At 43.6% G+C, this 19,638-nt stretch overlaps 1 protein-coding gene across 1 annotated transcript in view; it reads right to left on the reverse strand.

The window, feature by feature from the left end:
* LOC119658524 (centrosomal protein of 162 kDa) overlaps positions 1–19,638 on the reverse strand; it is a 352,018-nt gene that overhangs the window by 45,470 nt on the left and 286,910 nt on the right. Inside the window, exons 3-6 of the mRNA XM_038066002.1 lie at positions 9,816–10,020; positions 9,324–9,751; positions 9,050–9,228; positions 8,543–8,695 (exon numbers count right to left, since the gene is read on the reverse strand). Of these exons, the coding sequence (XP_037921930.1) occupies positions 8,543–8,695; positions 9,050–9,228; positions 9,324–9,751; positions 9,816–10,020 (965 nt within the window). The remainder of the gene's footprint in view (positions 1–8,542; positions 8,696–9,049; positions 9,229–9,323; positions 9,752–9,815; positions 10,021–19,638) is intronic.

Here is a 19,638-nt window from a genome sequence, read left to right on the forward strand (position 1 = left end):
CACAAGGTGGAAGAAACACTTCACTACAGGTTCACAAGGTGGAAGGAACACCTCAATACAGGTTGCAACTTTATCAATATTGGGAACGAAATTGCTAGTTACCGTGACATGTGGATACGGACTGTTGCTCCAAGTAGAAGAAAAATCATATGGACCATCAATGCATTCAAACGGAGTTAAGCCGCTGTGTTTGACGGTCTCTCCGCAGTTTTATTTATCACAGCACCTTCAGTGAACTTTGCCAGAGAATGGAAAAGAGGATGATCGTTAAGAGTAACCGCTCCCAGTGTGACAATTCGAGGGATATCTGCGTGCTACCTGCAATCGTAAAGATAGTAACTGAAATAATTCTAGAACGAATCAAAGAACATCTTGAAGGCTTGATCGCCCGAAAGCAGACTACTTCATCGTCCTAAATTGATCAACACAATCCCCCAGGGATCATTTTGGAATAGGGCGCGGAGTTTGGATCTTCGCTGCACCTACTCTTCATCAATTTCGAGTAAGCGCGCTCTATGCAGAAGAGGCTTTCCAGAGAAACTAATAGCTATTTTTAGAAAGACATATGATGGCGCAAAATGTCGCGTGCTTCACCGAGGTAAAATCTCCTCTGCCAGGGTTGCATCTTGTCAGCGATATTATTTCTTCTTGTTATCGTTGACGTTTTTTATGCTGCCTTGATGATGAGATGATCTTTCCTTCTCACACCGGGTTATGGAAATAGCTCTGAATTTGAAGAGAGAGGGAAGTAGAGTTGAACTGAAGATAAACATCAACAAAACTGACGGATCATTGTACTCTCCCTATCTGCATTAATAGGCATAGCATTGAAGGCGTTGATAAAATTGTATATCTAGGATGCGTGGCTTCTGCCAACGGTGACACCGAATTAGATGTCACTCGGCACAGCAACAGAACTACATCTGGTTTCTCTGCTTTGTCTAAAATCTGGAAATGCAGATATTTCAACACGAGGATCAAAGTGTTCTGTACTAGTATTCTTTCTGTGTTGCTATATGGGAGTACTGATACTAAAAGGCTCCAAGCCTTCGTTAACACCAATATGCGAGGTATTATAGGAGTATGCTGGCCTGAAACTATTTCAAACGAAGAACTTGGTCGGCGCACAGGCTACATAGTGGATAAGCCAGGGGCGTCAATTCCATCACAGGTTACGCCAAGCAGTGGAATCCACCCTCCCAAGATGGCCGACGACTCCGCTCCAAGAACGCTTGGCGCAAAACAGTGAAAAAGGAGTAGAGTCTTCAAAAGCTCTGAGGGGAGTTTAAGCGCATTTCAGCGAACAGCCGACGATGGCGGGCAGATGTGGTTAACGCACTATACTCCGCAAGGGGTGAATAGCAACCATATATATATATCCCCGGCGTACAAAGTTAATCCCGATTTAAGTAGCAAACGCAGATTTGCATGTGGCCACGTGCGTACCGTAAGTTGCGGCTGACCTGACATGACCTACCGGATCAGCTAGAAATATATAATGGTAGTAATAATAATAATCGTTGGTGCAAAAATCCATATTCGATCAGGGCCTTGAAGTATGTTAGAGCAATTCATTTAAGACCGTAACGGTATACTACAGTGCACTGTAGGAGCCAATGCGGTCAGCATTACGCTCGTCAGAGATTATTACCCTAATTTCACTCAGGTACTAACTCACACCTAAGTCGACTGGTATCCGACATCCAGTCACGATACAAATCCCTCTGTCACCAATGAGATTTGGGAGAGTAAACCTCTTTAAATAAATCCGTAATCCAGAATGAACGAATGGATGCGCCTATCGGATGAATTGCATTGAGGTTACACTATCTTCGACAGCCCCCCTATAAATACATTCCCTACCATTGAAGATAACAATGGGGCATTGCAACATTTGGGCTCGGCCTTTTAGGTACAAGATGAATCATTTCATAATGTAAAATCATTTTTTCATATATAATTGTTAATTAGCTCACTCAATGCTCCCACGAGACCCAAACATGTAATTGAACACCACATCGCACGCGAATTGGCAAGGTAATTCGCATGCCGATATTGTGGACAGGTCACTTACTGATGGAAAATTATTTGTGCTATTTTATGCTATTTAACGTATTTGTGGAACATGAACTGGCTAGTAGATTGATTGTAATCTTTTACTGTTTGTGCAATTTGAAGTGTGTCGCTATTGAAATCCGTGGGAACATTGAATTGATTCTTAAGTATATATAGCGTAAGTTAGAATTAAGAAGCTCAGCGTGAGAATTGGTTAGCACGGTGAAATAAACTTGTTAACTAGTAAACCATATTTTTCTTTCCTCCTCATCCTCATCCTTAAGGTTAATCGCCCTCTACAACCATTGAGGACATTACTTCTACTTAAGTTGTGCAGACCTGGCTGGTCGCCTATTAGGTATCAACAGTAAGAGTAAAATATGGTTGTGGAAGGGTCAAGCGGTGCTATGGGCTTGCGGAGAATAAGCCTTCACATATACAGCCGTTATGCTCAACCCTGCGCTACACTTGACGAATATAAGCAATTGGCCAATCATATCAAGTGATTTTAATGTGGGTGTTCTTGAATGGGGCAGCCGGACAACGAATGTGAAAGGACGTGCTCTGCTTAAGACATTCGCAGAGATAGACATGGTACTCGCGAGTGCTGGGACCTCATACACTTTCAGGGGAAGGGGCCTGGGGACTACAGTGAACCTGACATACATAAGCGCCGTTTCAATCAGAAGAATTACTTGGCAAGTTAGTAAGGACTACACTCAAAGTGACCACCAGGCAATATGCATAGAGATCAAAGGCAAATCAAGCTTGGAAAGAGCTCCCACAGAGTGCTGTGTGGATTGCTGAATTGAATGGCGAAGGCTCTCTACGCTTGAGTCTGATATGTCTATGATTGATACGACCATAGAAAAACCACCCAGATCATCCAATGAATGACGAAAGCATGCGATGCCACGATGGTAGTGAAGACTAGGTCCAACCTTTTCGCTACGACCTTCGAAGCCTGTCCAAAAGTCAGATGAGGGTCCCAAAGAGTACATCGCCACAGCGGAGGTGCCACAGGAATCGGTACTGCGTTCCTTGCTGTAGAATTCCATTTATAGTGGAGTGATTATGCTTCCCGTCCCAGAGGAAGCTACGATTGTAGGCTTTGCCGATGATCTGGCAATAATTGTTACAGCAAAACAACCAGAAAATGTGGAGGCTTACGCAAAGGAGACAGTAAGAGTGATAAAGAGCGGTAAACGGAAGCGATCTTAATAACAAACCCTAGAAAAAATACACCGTGAAGGTGGAAGTCGGTGGATATATGGTCGTTTCTAAGCCGGCTATCAAGTACCTGGGAATGATAATTGACACCAAACTGAGCTTTAAGGAGCATCTAGGCTATTAGTGGCAAAAGGCAGCCATCACCATTACTGCACTTGCAAGAATATTACTGAATGGGCCGAAACACTGTAGAATTCGGAGTAGTGCGATCCATACTGTTCTATGCGCCACCTGTGTCCAGTTTCCACGGGACATGGCAGTTGCTAAAGACAGTATCTACCACGCTTTGTGATGGGTGATTTGCCAAATTGTCCTACATGCAGTGACACATCGGAAGATGCAGAGCATGTGATGCTGCACTGCCCAAGCTTCGCGATGAAGAAAAGGAGCCTAAACCAAGCGCCGAGAAGGAATGTGAGCCCGGAGAGTACACGTAGTTGCGGAAATGCTAAGGTCAAAGGAAAACTGGCTTAGAGTTTCCTCCGCAATTGTAAAAATGCAAAATAAGCTGATGAGGAAAGGAAAGAGGAGGAAAGCTGAAAGGACGAGAATCGTGAGTGTCTAAAGGCAAACTCACCCCGCGAAGTAATACCTAAATTTTGGTCCAGTGGGACTGGGGCTGAAGAGACCGGCGCTGGTTTTTAATGAGCTTCGTCGTTTGTGCGGCTGGAATGAACGTTGTGTTTACGAAGGCTTGGTGCTTTTCATTAACGGTGAAAACCACCCCAATATTATCACTAGTACAGAACAGTCTCAACTTTAGAAAAAGCATCAAAAGCAGATCTAGCGTTGTTAGTACGTCGGGGCAACATCCAGTTCGGCGCCACCTTCGGCAGAAACCAGGCTTCCTCCGCTAGTGTTATTTAACATATTTGCATATACCGTTATTTCGAGTTTGAAAAACAGTATATTATAGACACTACAAAGAAGAATGGGTAGAAATCACCACTATAGAAACGAGGATTCGGAAGCACGCACGAAGAATGGAGTAACTTCACTACATTTACAGCCAACAATTGACATCAATCTCACCGTAAAGTTAAAGAGCGGCATTTATAAAATCGCTTGCGCAAAATGTTCAAAGATTTATATCAGACAAAAGATGAGGCCGGTAACCACTAGATTTAGGGAGCATTTGAGGGAGGTAGAAATGGCTATCAAGTACTCCCGAAAACCCACAAAATCTATGATGGCTAAGCATACGGTAAAATGCGGCCATAAAATAAGCACCGACGATCGCCAAATACTGAAACAGTTATGAAAAATTAATCAACGTGACGTTTACGGAAGCCTATATATTAGCAAACAGTCAGCGGACACTAGATTAAATTCAGATCTAAGGAATTGCTATTCCCCTTTATTTAAAAAAAACTAATCAAACTAATCATTCCGGATATAGAAATAAATTCTAAAGAAGTAATATAGTAAGATAATTAGAATTAATTAGAATAGTAGTATAGATTTAGAATAGTATATACATTTTTAATAAAAGCATTTAGGAGCTGACGAAGAGAACAAGTGCTTAACGAAATTTCTGTATATGCAAGTATAATAAATAACACTAGCGAAAAAGAAAAAAACAGTCAAATTATTTCAAATAATTTAACCGTTAGAAACACCGCGGACTCCGCTTTCGACCTCAAAGCGTGACATTTTGCGCCATCATATGCCTCTCTTACAAAGACTGTTCCGCTCGAAACGTCTCACCATAGGGTCAAAGCTCTTACTGTACAAGACTATGATCTTGCCAGTCCTCATGTATTCCTCGGAAACTTGGGTTCTTAGCAAGAAAAATTGCGAACTCTTGGCCGCGTTCGAGAGAAGAATCCTCCGAAGAATTTTTGGCCCCCTACATGAGGATGGACGATTCCGTAGCCTACACAATGACGAAATCTATGAGCGATACCATGACCGTCCGGTTGTGGATAAAATCCGGCTCAATAGGTTACGGTGGGCGGGTCACTTAATCCGTATGGATGAAGATGATCCCACCCGGAAAGTCTATAAGGGCAATATCTATGGTAGGAAAAGAAGACGAGGCAGACCCTGCCTAAGATGGAGCGATGGCGTGGGCCAGGACGCCAGACAGCTTTTAGGGATATCGAATTGGTGGACCTCGGCGCAAAACCGGGATGTCTGGAGTTCCTTATTAAGGCAGGCCTAGACCGGATACCGGTTGTTGCGCCGTTAATGATGATGATGATATGCCTCTCTGATAATAATTATTAGTTCCTCCGGAATGCCCCTCCTGCGTGGAGGACACCAGATACACTCCCGTTCACGCTATCAAAAAGTTTCAACCAAATCGATGAAGAGCAGGCGAAAGGTACACTGTTCCAAAATGACCCGTAGGGAAAACCAGCCTACTCTCTCTCGATCAAGCTTTCAAAGTATTCCTTGATGCTTTCCAGGATAATTTTGGCTGTTGTCTTTGTGACGACAGGGGAGCATTCAGATACCTCTCTAATTGTTACACTCAAAATGAATGCTCTTCTTTCAAATCTTAACGATCATCCCCTTCTTTGACAAAGGTCTCGGATTCCCAGGATTCCCGTATGTATGGAAGTAGCAGATCTGTAGTAACTACAGGTGAAGCGATAAACAACTCTGCGGGGAGCCCGTCGAGAGGAGGATCCTCGCCGGATGTGATACGGTTAAGAACCGTGATGAAATGTACTTTTCACCTCTTCAGCAGCTCGCGATCGTGGATGAATAGTCGAACGGTAACGCCCTTCACAAGACCATCGAAAGTTTTGCAACCACATACAAGTTCTTTCGAAATGCGGTATACACTTCTGAAATGAGTACGTTCTGCGGCATTTTTCGCTTCCCAGACCAAAGCAAAAGCAAATTCTCTCCTATTACGCTGCACACTACGCTGAACTTCTTGGTATTTCACCCGGTGGGAGCGTGTCACCCCCGCCATCACTAGCACCGTTCAATGGAGCCTTCAACCCCTTCCATTAATCGATTCGCTTCTACGGCTCCGCAATAAGCTAAATCTTATGACGGCCCTTCGGGACGTGGCCGATGATCTGTGTAGCGCCCGAGAAAGAGCAATTTTGATGGCAGCCTAATGCTCGTCAATATACCCAGCCGGATTACTATGAATATCTGCCGCCCGATCAACAACACAGCTCTCCCACTGTCGAGCAACAGCTGTATCATACAAGCGATTGATGTGGAATTTGGGGAGTGGCAGCTCCCTGCTAAAAGTCCCGGATGTAACACGCAAGCTAACGTGAGCGACCATCACCTGGTGATTCCTTTCGAAGTCGATGTCAACGCCTCTCTTGTTACGCATATTTAGGGGACAACTCCTGAATCTATTGCTGATCGTGAAGTGGTCGATCTGATTGCTGGTGCGATGTCGGTCCTTATGGTAGGCTTTGTGCTCGAATAATGTGCCACCAATGACGAGGCAGTAAAAGTTGCAAAAATTCACGAAACTCCCATCATCATCGTTGCGGTCGCCAAGACTCCGTCACATGTCCGAGTAAGGCCTTGTCTAAGTCCACCTTAGCATTCGGATCACCAATAACGATCACAATGTCTTCTTTAGGAAGCATCTGCTAAACTATGTGTAATTGCTCGCGGAAAATATCCTTCCCCATTAGATCGGAAGCTTCCGTTGGTGCATAGCACTGTACAATTGTAATGCTCCTTAGCTGGTCCTGAATTATACAGTCAAGAGAGCACACCTTGCAACCGGACACTAGATTCATGTCTGCCTCCACTGGACTTTCTACAGTACAAAACCACATTTCCATTAGTGTGGGAACAGGGAGAGGAGTATTCTCCAGAGAACCACCGTCTTGCTTTGCTTAGGCCCAGAATATCTTATTTATATCGCTGAAATTCCGGCTCAAGTTGGAGAAAGCGGGCAAACTGTGGACCCTTGCTACCGTTGTCAAGGAGCTTGCGCACATTCCAGAAACCAATCGTAATCCGCTTCGATAGTCACAGATCAAGGTCGGTCCCTATCTAAGGTGTTGTTGACGTTTCGGTAGCAATAAAGTTTCATTATTTGCAGGTTGCTAGCCCACAAATGTCTATCCCTCTTAGTCCATCATTTTACCACAAGCAGGGAAAACTTTGAGTGCATTCTTAAGCTCCAATTCACAGGGTGGCAGGTCAAATCAAAGTGGAATTCACAAAATAATTTATTTTATTCTAATTTCACGGCTCCATAACGTGTATTAGAGTTTTATTCGTTAAAAATGTCATTAAGTTTACTGATTTTACCTAACTTTTATCGACGAAACACCGTCAAAGCTACAAATTTGCATTTTCCGTCATTTCCACTTTTATGAAATCGCTCGTCCTTGATTTCCCTAATCACTGGTTTGACGTGATTTATGTTATTTACCATTTAATGACCTAAATCTGACAATATCCTGTCTTCTCTATATTCTCTTCTGCCTCCGAGGAAGAAGACATTAAAATGACTATCAAATTAGCCGAAGACTAAGTAAATTTTGAACCTGCAAATATAAAGTGTATATCTCTCCTGTAGAATGCCTTGAATTTACTGTACTTTAGTCTTAATCTTAATTTAATCATAATACCGGGAGCTATTATATACACAGCCCTAGCCAAATTATGATGAACAAATTTAGGCAGTGATAAAATTTTTCTTCTTTCATGCAAATCCCATAGTTCGTAATTCGTCAAAACCAATTTCTTTTTATTATTAGTCCAGTGCTGCGCCCAAGAAATAAATATTTCTCCTGACAAAAAACCGTTAATTGTGGATTTTCATACTATTAATCAATACAGCCACAAGTACAAGGACATGTGACTTGTACATTTTATGCAAGAACTTCATCCATAATAAAGCTATGAAATACAGAAATCAAACTAGCGGAAATTATATATCAAATGTTTCGATTTAAAGACTCAATGGCCTATGAAACAAGAATTCGTTACGTTTTCCATTCGGTATCTTAAAGCGGAGATATTCTTTCCATAAATACAGTACATACGTATCTGAAATGGAATTACGCAATAAATCCAGTTTCTGCTGATTTAATTATATGGCAACAGTTGACTATGCACATTGCAACATATTTTTGAAGGACATATACTCCCCAACGGAATCAACATTCGTCCGCTTAGTTTATCGCATATTCATGCACAGAATACCTAAATCCAACAATTTCCATTAACAATCTTCGCATAGTTGTGATTGCCTAGTTCCTTTTCTACTGTGAAAACTAATCAAAGCGCGTATCAGAGATCATAAACTTGAACTTACCTTTGCTTTCAATGCATAATAATCGATTGGAACTTTACGACGTTTCTGTATGGCAAAGGCCTCATCGCGCTCGGCCAGACGTTGCTGAAGCACTCGCACAGTTTCTTGGCAGGATGCCAACTCGCGTTCGTGAGCAGCCTGAAGCGTTTTCAACTAGGTAAATGTTGTAAATTGGATTCCATGTTATAAAATAGCATAAAATATAAGCCAACAGCGCAAATAAATTGGACAATGGAATTTGTAATGAAAAGACGAAGAAAGGCATGAAGAGAGATACTTTAGCTTAGCACGGAAGGTATATGGATAATCGCGCGGAAGGAAGCTTCGAACTCAGATAAAATGTGGAATTATCTGAATTTGTCTCCCAAAATTTACGTATAATGAAACAATGTGAAAAATATGAAAGCCATACAGGTCGTGAAATTATACAAATGAAAAATCTGACTAAGCTAAAATCCTCGCTCCGAGAAAGGGCATAACAGGAATAAAATTGATTCGAGTGCTTACATCTTGCAATCTTTTATCGTGTAAAGCTTTATAATCGTTTTCGAGTAGTTTAATCTTGCTAAACGCTTCTTTAAGTGCTTGGCTATCGGCTGAGTGCTCGGCAAATTGGCTTGGATCATAAAGTTTGCGACTAATTGAAGAACTGGACGAGGCGCTTGAAGGCTTATCGAATTTCATAGCTGCAAATACGATGATAATTATGAAAATGAGTTTTATACTCGTGCACGAACGTACATATCGTCATATCTAGCAACTAAATTATCACAAGACTTACAATCTTTCTCCTTTTGCAACTTCTTAATCGTCTTTTTGCATTCTTCCAATTCTCTAGTGAGCCTTTGCATGGCTTTATCTTTAATGGCTAAATCAATTCGCATTCCACGAATGGTGGCTAGAAGATGGGCATCCTCTTTGGCGGCAGCGTGGTAAGCGGATATTGTCGAATCGGAATGTGAGACGGACATTTTATTCATTTGTATCTTCTTGGACGGAAGTCTACTGGATGTACTGGAATTCGGTCGGCTTGTGTCGGTTTGTGTGGACGTGTTACGTTTCTGGTTTACATGAATTGGTTCTTCCGCAGGCAATTCATCGGTTTGGGTCGAATGGTTGGCAAAACCACTGTCGTCTTTGCATGGGTTATTGAACAGTTTCATTTGAGTTTCAATTTTCTCATTTAGCTTTGAATTGATTTCTTGCAAGCTGTCAATATAAATTCATTTATTAATAATATCTCCCTTCTTTGGGAATCTATGCAAATACATACCTTAAGACCTGAGTTTCTAAATCGGCAATGTGCGTTTCATATTTCGACTGAACTGAGTTGAAGCGGGCCTGAACGTTGGCGAGTATCTTTTGGGCTTTGTAGTCTTGTTCCTTAGCGTCTGATTCCAACTGAGCGATTCGTTGCTCAAGTAGGCGGCGGCTTGCAGAACTATCGTCATTTCCTTTCGTGGGGTTTTTAGATGCAACTACAATAAACAAAGAACGGTTTTCATTTAGAAGAAATTATTCGAGTCAACCACACATCTTGTTTCAGGTCCAATTGGAAAGTTGGGAGTCGAGCGAATAAGTGAGCCGGTTAACGTAATCAATGCATTGTCGAAATGTTTGGATCGCCGAAATAGGCAACAAGAAACCACGAAAAAGACTCACAATAACAGTACAACAATTTGTTGCACGCAAATGCGAAGGAAGGTGCAATTTCACTGATTTCTAACGAAATGAATCCAACGACTACTTGTGGCGGCAAGCAGAAACCATTAGCGCACCAATCACTTGCTCGTAACCAATGTCAAGTCAAAGACTCAATATCTTCACTTATCGCTGCGGAACCGTGGTATCGATGTGGATTTAGCCATATATTACCATGCGATTCTCACGTCGCAGATACAGATACAGATTAATTATCGGAGCGGATTTCCTAGCCTGATGGACCTCAGAAAACAAAAAGTCGTAGACGGAACTGCAAACCGGAAAATATGCTAAAAGCTGTAGTCAGCAGCCGTTGGCGGTCTGTCTATCAGCCACCAAAGTATCCTCAGAACCTAGAAATAATGTCAGTGCAGAAGCGCAAATCAAAGCCAAGTGGAGATATATCACATTTCGAATACCCAGAGATCATCATCATCGATAAAAGAAGTCAAGTTGGGGCCAACGATTTGTGGCTCTTAAAAGTTTAATCGACCGCGAAAGAGACGTAGCTCGAGGACGGAACTGGCAACGTCTCGACGGAACGCACAAAATCAGCATTCATCGACACTGACGAACATTTGAGCCTCAAAGGAACCAAAGCAATGGGGTGTTTAGTAGCGGCCACAGGTGCCAAAGCCCAGTGCTTTTGTTAGAGAGAGCGGCCCACCGCACGCATAAAATAAAAGCTGAGGACATCATTCGTAGTAATACGTCAAAATTATTGTAAAAAGAATTCCAGTTTGAATGTTTTTGTTGATATTTTAATTGCAACTCTTTCTGCAGAGGAGGAGCAGTATTCGTGTCGGAGCTAGCTTCTCCTTTGAATTCTCCTGCATTTAGATCTTCGTTTGATTTTCACTTCATCAATTTCAGTAGCGTGAACAGTGAGTGTATCTGGACTGTAATACGTAGAAAGAGCATTCGGGAAAAACGAAAATTCTAAATTCTCAGAGGTACAGGGTGCGGCAGCATAACGTCCTTTTTTAAAATGCGCGCCACTCAGTTAGTTGATGTCATAGCGGAGCGCTAGTGGTCTCGTTCAAGAGGGGATACTGTAAAGTTTTGTCCCGACACGGTTCAGTCGCCATTATGCGTTGGAATAGTGAGGAGCGTGCCTTTGCCGTTGAGGTTTACTTTTCAAGCGGATGCTCGGTTATTGCAACACAGCGTGCATTTCGGAATCGCTTTAATTTAGCCCCGTTGGTTCCCGTCCCAGACCGCAAATCAATTGTTACATGGGTCACTACATTCAGACAAACTGCAAGTGCGACAAAAGGAAGAACTGGAGTCCCTCGGCCCGTTAGATCACCTGAGAACATTGAAGCAGTGAGAGCGTCAATGTTGCGATCGCCACGGCGTTCTGCGCGCAAACACGCATCTACCCACATCATCAATGCCACAATAGCCACAGCCAGCAGAGGTTCTGGAGATGAAGCATCAACAAATGATCTTCACACCCACCTTATCATTGATACAGCCACAAACATACTTGGCCCTAGTTGCAAAACAAATTGGAGCAATTGGTTCAGCAATGAACGTAAACTATCAACAAAACGGAAGAATACTACATACTGGGCAATGATGCACTCCCAAAGAGCAAAGGCACGCGTAGAGACTTATTACGAACTCCGTCAAGTGGAGAAATGACTTCACAGACAGGAAAAGGAAGCCTGGGTGAACCATCAGGTCTGTGAACTCAAAAAGTATAGGGATCAATCGCACTATGTACGGACATTTTAACAATGATTCAGCAGGTTGAAGCCTTACACATCTCAATGCTCACCCGGCTAAGACAAAGAAGGAAATCCGATTTCCATACCATACTATATTGGTATATTAGTGATGTATTGAGTACTTTAACGAATTTCTCAACAAACAAAATATCAGCGAGTTGGAGATCCCGCCAAATGAAGAGGTGGACAAATGCTGTCACTTCCAATTCATCGGCTTAAAAGCCATAAGTCGACAGGTACCACAGGCGAATTGATTAAATATAGAGGAAACCAACTGTACCAAGCAGTTTATCGACTTATGCTCAAGGTGTGGGGCAGCGAATCAATGCCTGGCGACTAGCAACTGGCATTATCTGCCTCACACATAAAAATGGGGATATCACGCAGTGCAGCAATTATAGAGGTATCACGTTATTGAGTACCATCATCTCCGCTATCTTACTAGACCGGATAGTCTCATTCGCTCAGAACATCATCAGCCCTTACCAAAGAGGCTTTACTCCAGGCAAATCAGTAACAGATCAAATTTTCCCTCTACGGAAATCAATTGCACCATATTTTCATTGGCTTTAAGGCCGCCTATGAGAGCATAGCCAAGATAAAGCTGTAAACAACCATGAGAGAATTCGGTATCTCGACTGAATTATTAAGACTGACTGGGCTGGCCCGGATCAATGCACAAGACCAGATAAAGTAGCAGAACTCTTTAAACTGGCCTTGCAAAAAGTGATTCGGGATTCTGATGTAAATACGATAGGCACTACCTTCTTCAAATCCACCCAACTACTGGCCTATGCTGACGATTTGACATTATGGAAAGAACACCAGATGAACAGTCTACTTTCATCCAGAACGAGCAGGTGGCGCGAGATCTTGGATTAAACATTGAAGAAGGCAAGATGAAGTACACGGTGACAACACCAGCACCAAAAACCAAAGAACCAACAGCATCCAATAGCAATAGTCAAATGGGAACAAAAAAGGTGGGCGATTGCAACTTTCAGATTGTAGCCAATTTCTCCTATCTAGAGTCGAAAATCACAACCGATAGCAGTTATGACGATAAAATCCACGATTACAACAACTACTTCGCTCGCAACGTCTCATCATAGGGTACGAGCTCTTACTGTACGAAACAATGATTTTACTAGTTCTTATGTATTCCTCAGAAACTTGGTTCTTAGCAAGAAAAATTTCGAACTCTTGGCCGCGTCCGAGAGAAGTATCCTCCGACAAATTTTTGGCCACCCTTATATGAGGATGGATGATTCTGTAGTCTTATATAACAACGAAATTTATGAACGATACCATGACCGTTAGTTGACGTTGCGGCGGACGGGTCACTTAATTTGTGTCGGTAAGGATAAAACAAAAATAAAATGCTGAGATCAGGGAAAAAGATAAATAGAGTATAGTTGGAGTTATTCTACTATGCTAAATCCTACCTGATCTCTCTTGGTGACAGGCCCCGTCGTTACAAAGATGATGATCGGATTAAGTCGCAGGCCTCGGAGAAATGCTAGGGCGTCGACCTCAGTCGACGCGGCAGGACGGGCCCCGGTCCTGTCGAGAAATGGGCAAGGGTTCTTGACGCATGGACGGCGTCAGGACGTAAGCAATTTAGTCCGCACACAATGAACAAAACAATTACGTGTCTGCACGCTAAATGTTGGTACCCTAACTGGAAAGACGGAGGAACTCGCAAGAGCCCTTCGGAAAAGGTGCATTGACATCTGCGCTCTGCAAGAAACCCGATGGTCTGGTTTCAAAAGCTGCGACATAGAACGCGAACGCGGTAAAAATGGCTACAAACTTCTCTATTTTGGTAACCCACACACTCAATATGGTGTTGGCATTGCCATCTCAGAGGGTTTCCGTGATGCCATTAAAGAAGTCGAACGATTTGATGATCGGCTGATGAAGCTCACCATTATATCAGCTGATCGCACTATTCACTTCTTCACCGCGTATGCACCACATACAGGCCGACCTGATGCCGAGAAAGATACCTTGTGGCAACTTCTCGATGAAAAGACTTGTCACGTGCCTGCTGACGATTACATGATCATTGCCGGCGACCTTAATGGTCATGTGGGTGAAAAGGCAGACGGTAACAGGTGCCATGGGAGAAAGGGGTTCGGAGCGCGCAATGAAGGTGACGAGCGTATAATCGATTTTGCGGACACCCATGACCTTGTACTTATGAATACATGGTTCATCAAACGATTGTCTCATCTTCCCACATTTTATAGTGGGAACAATAAAACGCAAATCGACTATATTCTCATAAGACGCCAACATTATACCACTGTCACTGATTGCAAAGTCGTTCCCTATGAGACCATCGCACCTCAAAATCGGCTGTTGATTGCCGTCTTGCGAATTAAGCCACCGATGAAACAAAGTGAGGAACGCATTGGTTCGCGGGGCATTAAATAGTGGCGGTTTGGTGAGAAGAAAGAAGAAACGATCTCACTCATACGATTGCCGACCATTACGAATGTGGAAGAATTATGGAAAGAACGGTACTTTGCTTACCAACCGTCGAGCCGCAACAGATAGATGGCGAGAATACTTCGAGCAGATTTCAACTGAAGAATTTGCTCATCCTCCACTTCCACAATCATTGCCGATATTTGGAGCAGTTCCACCAGTCAGCGCAACTGAAGTCGAGGAGGCAATAAAACAAATGAAATCGGGGAAAGCAACAGGACCTGACGACATCGCATCTGAGCTCTGGAAAGCGAAGAGCTGGGACCCAACACTGTGGCTCAGTGAATTCTTTAACCGGGTTATTCAGGAAGGAAGAACACCATCTGACTGGCAAGAAAGTACCACTGTTCCAATATGGAAAAAGAAAGGTAGCCCAGCAGAATGTTCAAATTACCGTCCGATCCGGTTACTTTCCCATTCCATGAAGATTTTTGAACGCATTCTTGACAACCGTATTCGCGATATCGTTGAAATAACCGTGAATCAAGCCGGATTTGTCAAGAACTGCGGAATTACTGACGCAATACACGCTGCGCGGTTACTCATGGAGAAACACCGTGAGAAGCATCGCCCTCTTTACATTGCCTTTCTGGATCTAGAGAAAGCGTTTGACCGTGTACCACACGAACTCATCTGGTATGCTTTACGACAACACTTCGTGCCAGAAGAACTCGTGCGCTGGGTTCAATTACTCTACCACGATCCGAAAAGTAAAGTTCGAAGTATGGCGGGTGTATCAAAACTGCTTCGTGTCTCTGTTGGAGTTCATCAAGGAAGTGCCCTCTCACCACTCCTCTTTGTCCTTGTTATGGACACCGTCACACGGGATATCCAACGTCCAGCGCCCTACACACTGCTTTATGCAGATGATGTTTTCCTAGCATCTGATAGCAAAAATGATCTCGAGCAACTTGTTCAAAAATGGAATGATCGCTTCATGCAACACGGTCTCAGATTGAATTTAAACAAAACTGAATTTTTGACGACCGATCCCCATGAAACAGGCACAATCACTGTCAGCGGCAGTGATCTGCCCAGAACTGAGCGATTTAAATACCTCGGGTTAACGCTATCAGCCAATGGAGAACTGGGTTATGAAATTGCTTCACGCATTAACGCAACCTGGATGATGTGGCGTTCCACAACTGGTGTCCTTTGTGATCGACGTATCAACGAATGTCTCAAATCTAAAATTTACTGCAATGTCGTCCGTCCAGTCGCTCTCTATGGTTCTGGGTGTTGGCCGACCATAAAAGACAATGAACGGCGTCTTGCGGTAATGGAGACGAAGATGCTACGTTGGATTAGTGGCGTCACACGTTTAGATCACATCCGAAATGAGGATATCCGCGATCGTTATGGGGTTGCACCGATCGTGGAAAAGTTGCGAGAGAGGCGTCTTCGATGGTATGGTCACGCAATTCGTGCAAACGAGAATTTGCAAAGATTGGTCTGAACATCGAAGTCGATGGTAAACGACCAAAAGGCAGACCTAAGCAACGGTGGCTTGATACGCTGGATGGGGATTTGAAAGCCTCGAGATTGCACCCAGATCAGGCATTCGATAGAGCCAAATGACGAAGCCGATCACGACGAGCCGACCCTGCTTGTGAACGGGACAAAGGCTGAAGAAAAAGAAGAAGGATAATCAATTCGGTATCCCGACGAAATTAATAAGACTGACTAGGCTGACCCTGACCAATGTGCGAGGCCAGATAAAAGCAGCAGGATTACTCTCAAGACCTTTCGACATCAACAACGGTCTATGGCCCTCGAGAAAGTGATCCGTGATGCTGAGGTAAATGCAAGAGGTACGATCCTCTTCAAGTCCACCCAACTACTGGCCTATACTGACGATATCGATATCATGGGAAGAACCACCCGAGACGTACAAACTGCCTTCATCCAAATCGACCAGGCGGCGATTAGTGCGAGATCTTGGGCTGCTTCATTGAGAAGGCAAGACAAAATATATGGTGGCCACGTCAGCACCGAAGACGAATCAACCAACAACATCAAACCGCACTGGTCAAACAATACAACTTTGAGACCGTTGACAATTTCTCCTATCTAGGGTCGAAAATCACAACCGATAACAGCTACGATGATGAAATCCGCGCACGGTTGTTGTCAGCCAACGCTCGAAACGTCTCACCATAGGGTCAAAGCTCTTACTGTACAAGACTATGATTTTGCCAGTCCTCATGTATTCCTCGGAAACTTGGGTACTTAGCAAGAAATATTGCGAACTCTTGGCCGCGTTCGAGAGAAGAATCCTCCGAAGAATTTTTGGCACCCTACATGAGGATAGACGATTCAGTAGTCTACACAATGACGAAATCTAGGAGCGATACCATGACCGTCCGGTTGTGGATAAAATCCGGCTCAATAGGTTACGGTGGGGGGGTCACTTAATCCGTATGGATGAGGATGATCCCACCCGGAAAGTCTATAAGGGCAATATCTATGGTAGAAAAAGAAGACGAGGCAGACCCTGCTTAAGGTGGAGCGATGGCGTAGGTCAAGACGCCAGACAGCTTTTAGGGATATCGAATTGGTGGACCTCGGCGCAAAACCGGGATGCCTAGAGTTCCTTATTAAGGCAGGTTTAGACCGGATACCGGTTGTTGCGCCGTTGATGATGATGATGAAGGATAATCAAGCCCGATAAGCCTGTAGGGGCAATATCTACGGTAGATTTGGCAAATCCCGCCTCAGATGGAACGATGGCGTAGGCGAGACGCCAGATGGTCAATGTGATCGGATGATACATCTCAGTTGCCTTCGATGCCCTGCCCATTAATGCAGGTAGAGAGAGTGCGATGATTCGTCAGACTGAGAAACTTGGCTTTGTTGGTGTTTATCTTTAGTCCAACTTTACTGGTCTCTCTTTCCAGAGCCATTTGGTCAAGGTCCGGGACTCGGTGAGAAAACAAATAGATGTAATCAGCGTAGTCGAGATACTTGAAGAAAGATGGCATTGTCCATTGAACTCTACAATGTCCTGCGGACAAGGCAGGCAACATGAAGAACCTTGCCGATAACAAGAAGAAATAATATCGGTTACAAAATATAATCCTAGAAGACTTGTACCTCAAAATCCTCCGAAACCTCAACATCCTCTGACACTTTACCTCAGTACAGCGCAAGGCATTATGCGATATCATATGTCGTATTCCTGTCTTCTTCGTCTCATGCGTAGAACACGCCATATACACTCCCTGTTCACAATATCGAAACCTTTATCGAAATCTGTGAGAAGCAGGTGAAGTAAAGATCTTAACTCCGCGTACTGTTGCAAAACAATGGATAGGGTGTTGATGTGATCAACACAGGAGGATCCGAAGCGGAAATCAGCCTGCTCTCTGTCCATCAAGCTTCTGAGATATTCTTTGATGAGTTCCAGGATTATTTTAATTATTATCTTTGCGAAGACAGGGAAACGTAGATATCTTCATATTGTCGCATTCAAGACGGGTGCTCTTCTTTGAAATCTTAATGATGATCCCCTTCTTCCACTCTGGAAAAAGTTTTGCATTATCAGGATTTTCGTATGAGTGGACTACATCTGAAACTGCAGGTGGAACGATGAATAACTCTTCGGGGCGACCGTCGAGCCCAGCGAGTTTACTCTGTTTGAGTGAATTGATGGTCGAGATTCTTTCTCTTTTGGTGGGAAGAATAGTCCGTGCCGCACTTTACAGTGACTAGTCATTTATTTCCCAAGAAGCAGAACTTCATCTAATGTGATGCAGTTAAGAACCGTGGTGAAGTGCTCCTTCGACCTGTTCAGCTATTCGTTATCGTCGAAGAAAAAACGTCAATTAACTTGCCTCACAGAACCATTGAAAAATTTACCACCGCATGCAACTTCTTCCGTTACGCGGTGTACACTTCTGAACACTTTGTGTTCTGCGGCACCTTCCGCTTCTCACACCCGCGCAATAACAAATTCCCTTTTATTACGACGCACACTAGGTAGAATTTCCAGTCATCCATGTGTTTCCATGATTTCTCAGGCAGATTTTATGACGCCCCTTCAAGAGGCGGCTGTGAACCTACGTAACACACAAAAAAGAACATTTTTTATGGCAGCCCAATGATTTTCGATATTCTCAAGCAGATTACTCTAGGTATCTACCGTCCGATTAGTAAGATTGCGCTCTTCCTCTGCCGAGCGACAGCTGGATCTTACAAGCGGTCGATGTTCAGCAATGTGCCACGAATGACGAGGTGATGGAAGCGTAGAAACCCACAAACCTCCCACTATTATCATTACGGTCGGGAAGACCGTGTTCCTCATCTGTTCCGTTCCTCATCACATATCTGAGCAAGGTGTTGTCAGAACCCACCTCGCCATTCAGATCACGCATCACGATCACAATATCACCTTTGGGAAGTCTCTTCGTCTAATTGCTCATAAAAAGCATCCTTCTCCATTATATCGGAAGTCTCCATTGGGGCATAGCACTGTACAATTGTGAGGCTCCTAAACTCGAACCGGAATCTTGTAGTCAGAATCTTGCCAAAAACCGGCTGGCAGGTTAAGAAAGCGTCATAGTCTGTTTTCAGTAACCAACGGTTGTAACCGTGAGCTTCAGTCCCCATCCGAGGCGTTGTTGACCTTTCAAGATTTGCAGGTTGCTAAATCACTAATTTCTATCCCTTTTAGTCGCCGTTTACAACAAGCAGGGAAGACGTTAAGTGTGTTCTTAAATCCACCTCAAATCACAACATTACCAAGGATGCTACCAAATATGGGCAACTTAAAACACAACGAATGACTGGTTGTATCACGAATTATCAGCCCAGTGCTTATATATGCGGCAGGATCATCCGAAACCATAGACAACTTCAAGCTGCAGATCCGATTAGGGTATAGCGAAAATGCTGTGCAAAGCACCGTTTACTTGCAAATATGATCACATTAGATGTTCTAGCCGTTTTTAGGAGAAGCGAAAAGCATAATCTATAAATAAATGGACTAGACGAATGCGACCAGGCGAAGTATGCCCGGTGGACATACGCTTACCTCAAACTGGAAGAGATACTTCGAGACTGAGCTAGGTTCTCGTTGCAATATAGCAATGTGGTGGGATCGTATTGGTTATAGAAAGCCCAGTTTTCCATTATAACACAAATAGAAACCTCCAGAGTAAATACATCCAA

This window comes from Hermetia illucens, chromosome 5 (assembly GCF_905115235.1).
Source record: "Hermetia illucens chromosome 5, iHerIll2.2.curated.20191125, whole genome shotgun sequence".
Lineage (NCBI taxonomy): Eukaryota > Metazoa > Arthropoda > Insecta > Diptera > Stratiomyidae > Hermetia > Hermetia illucens.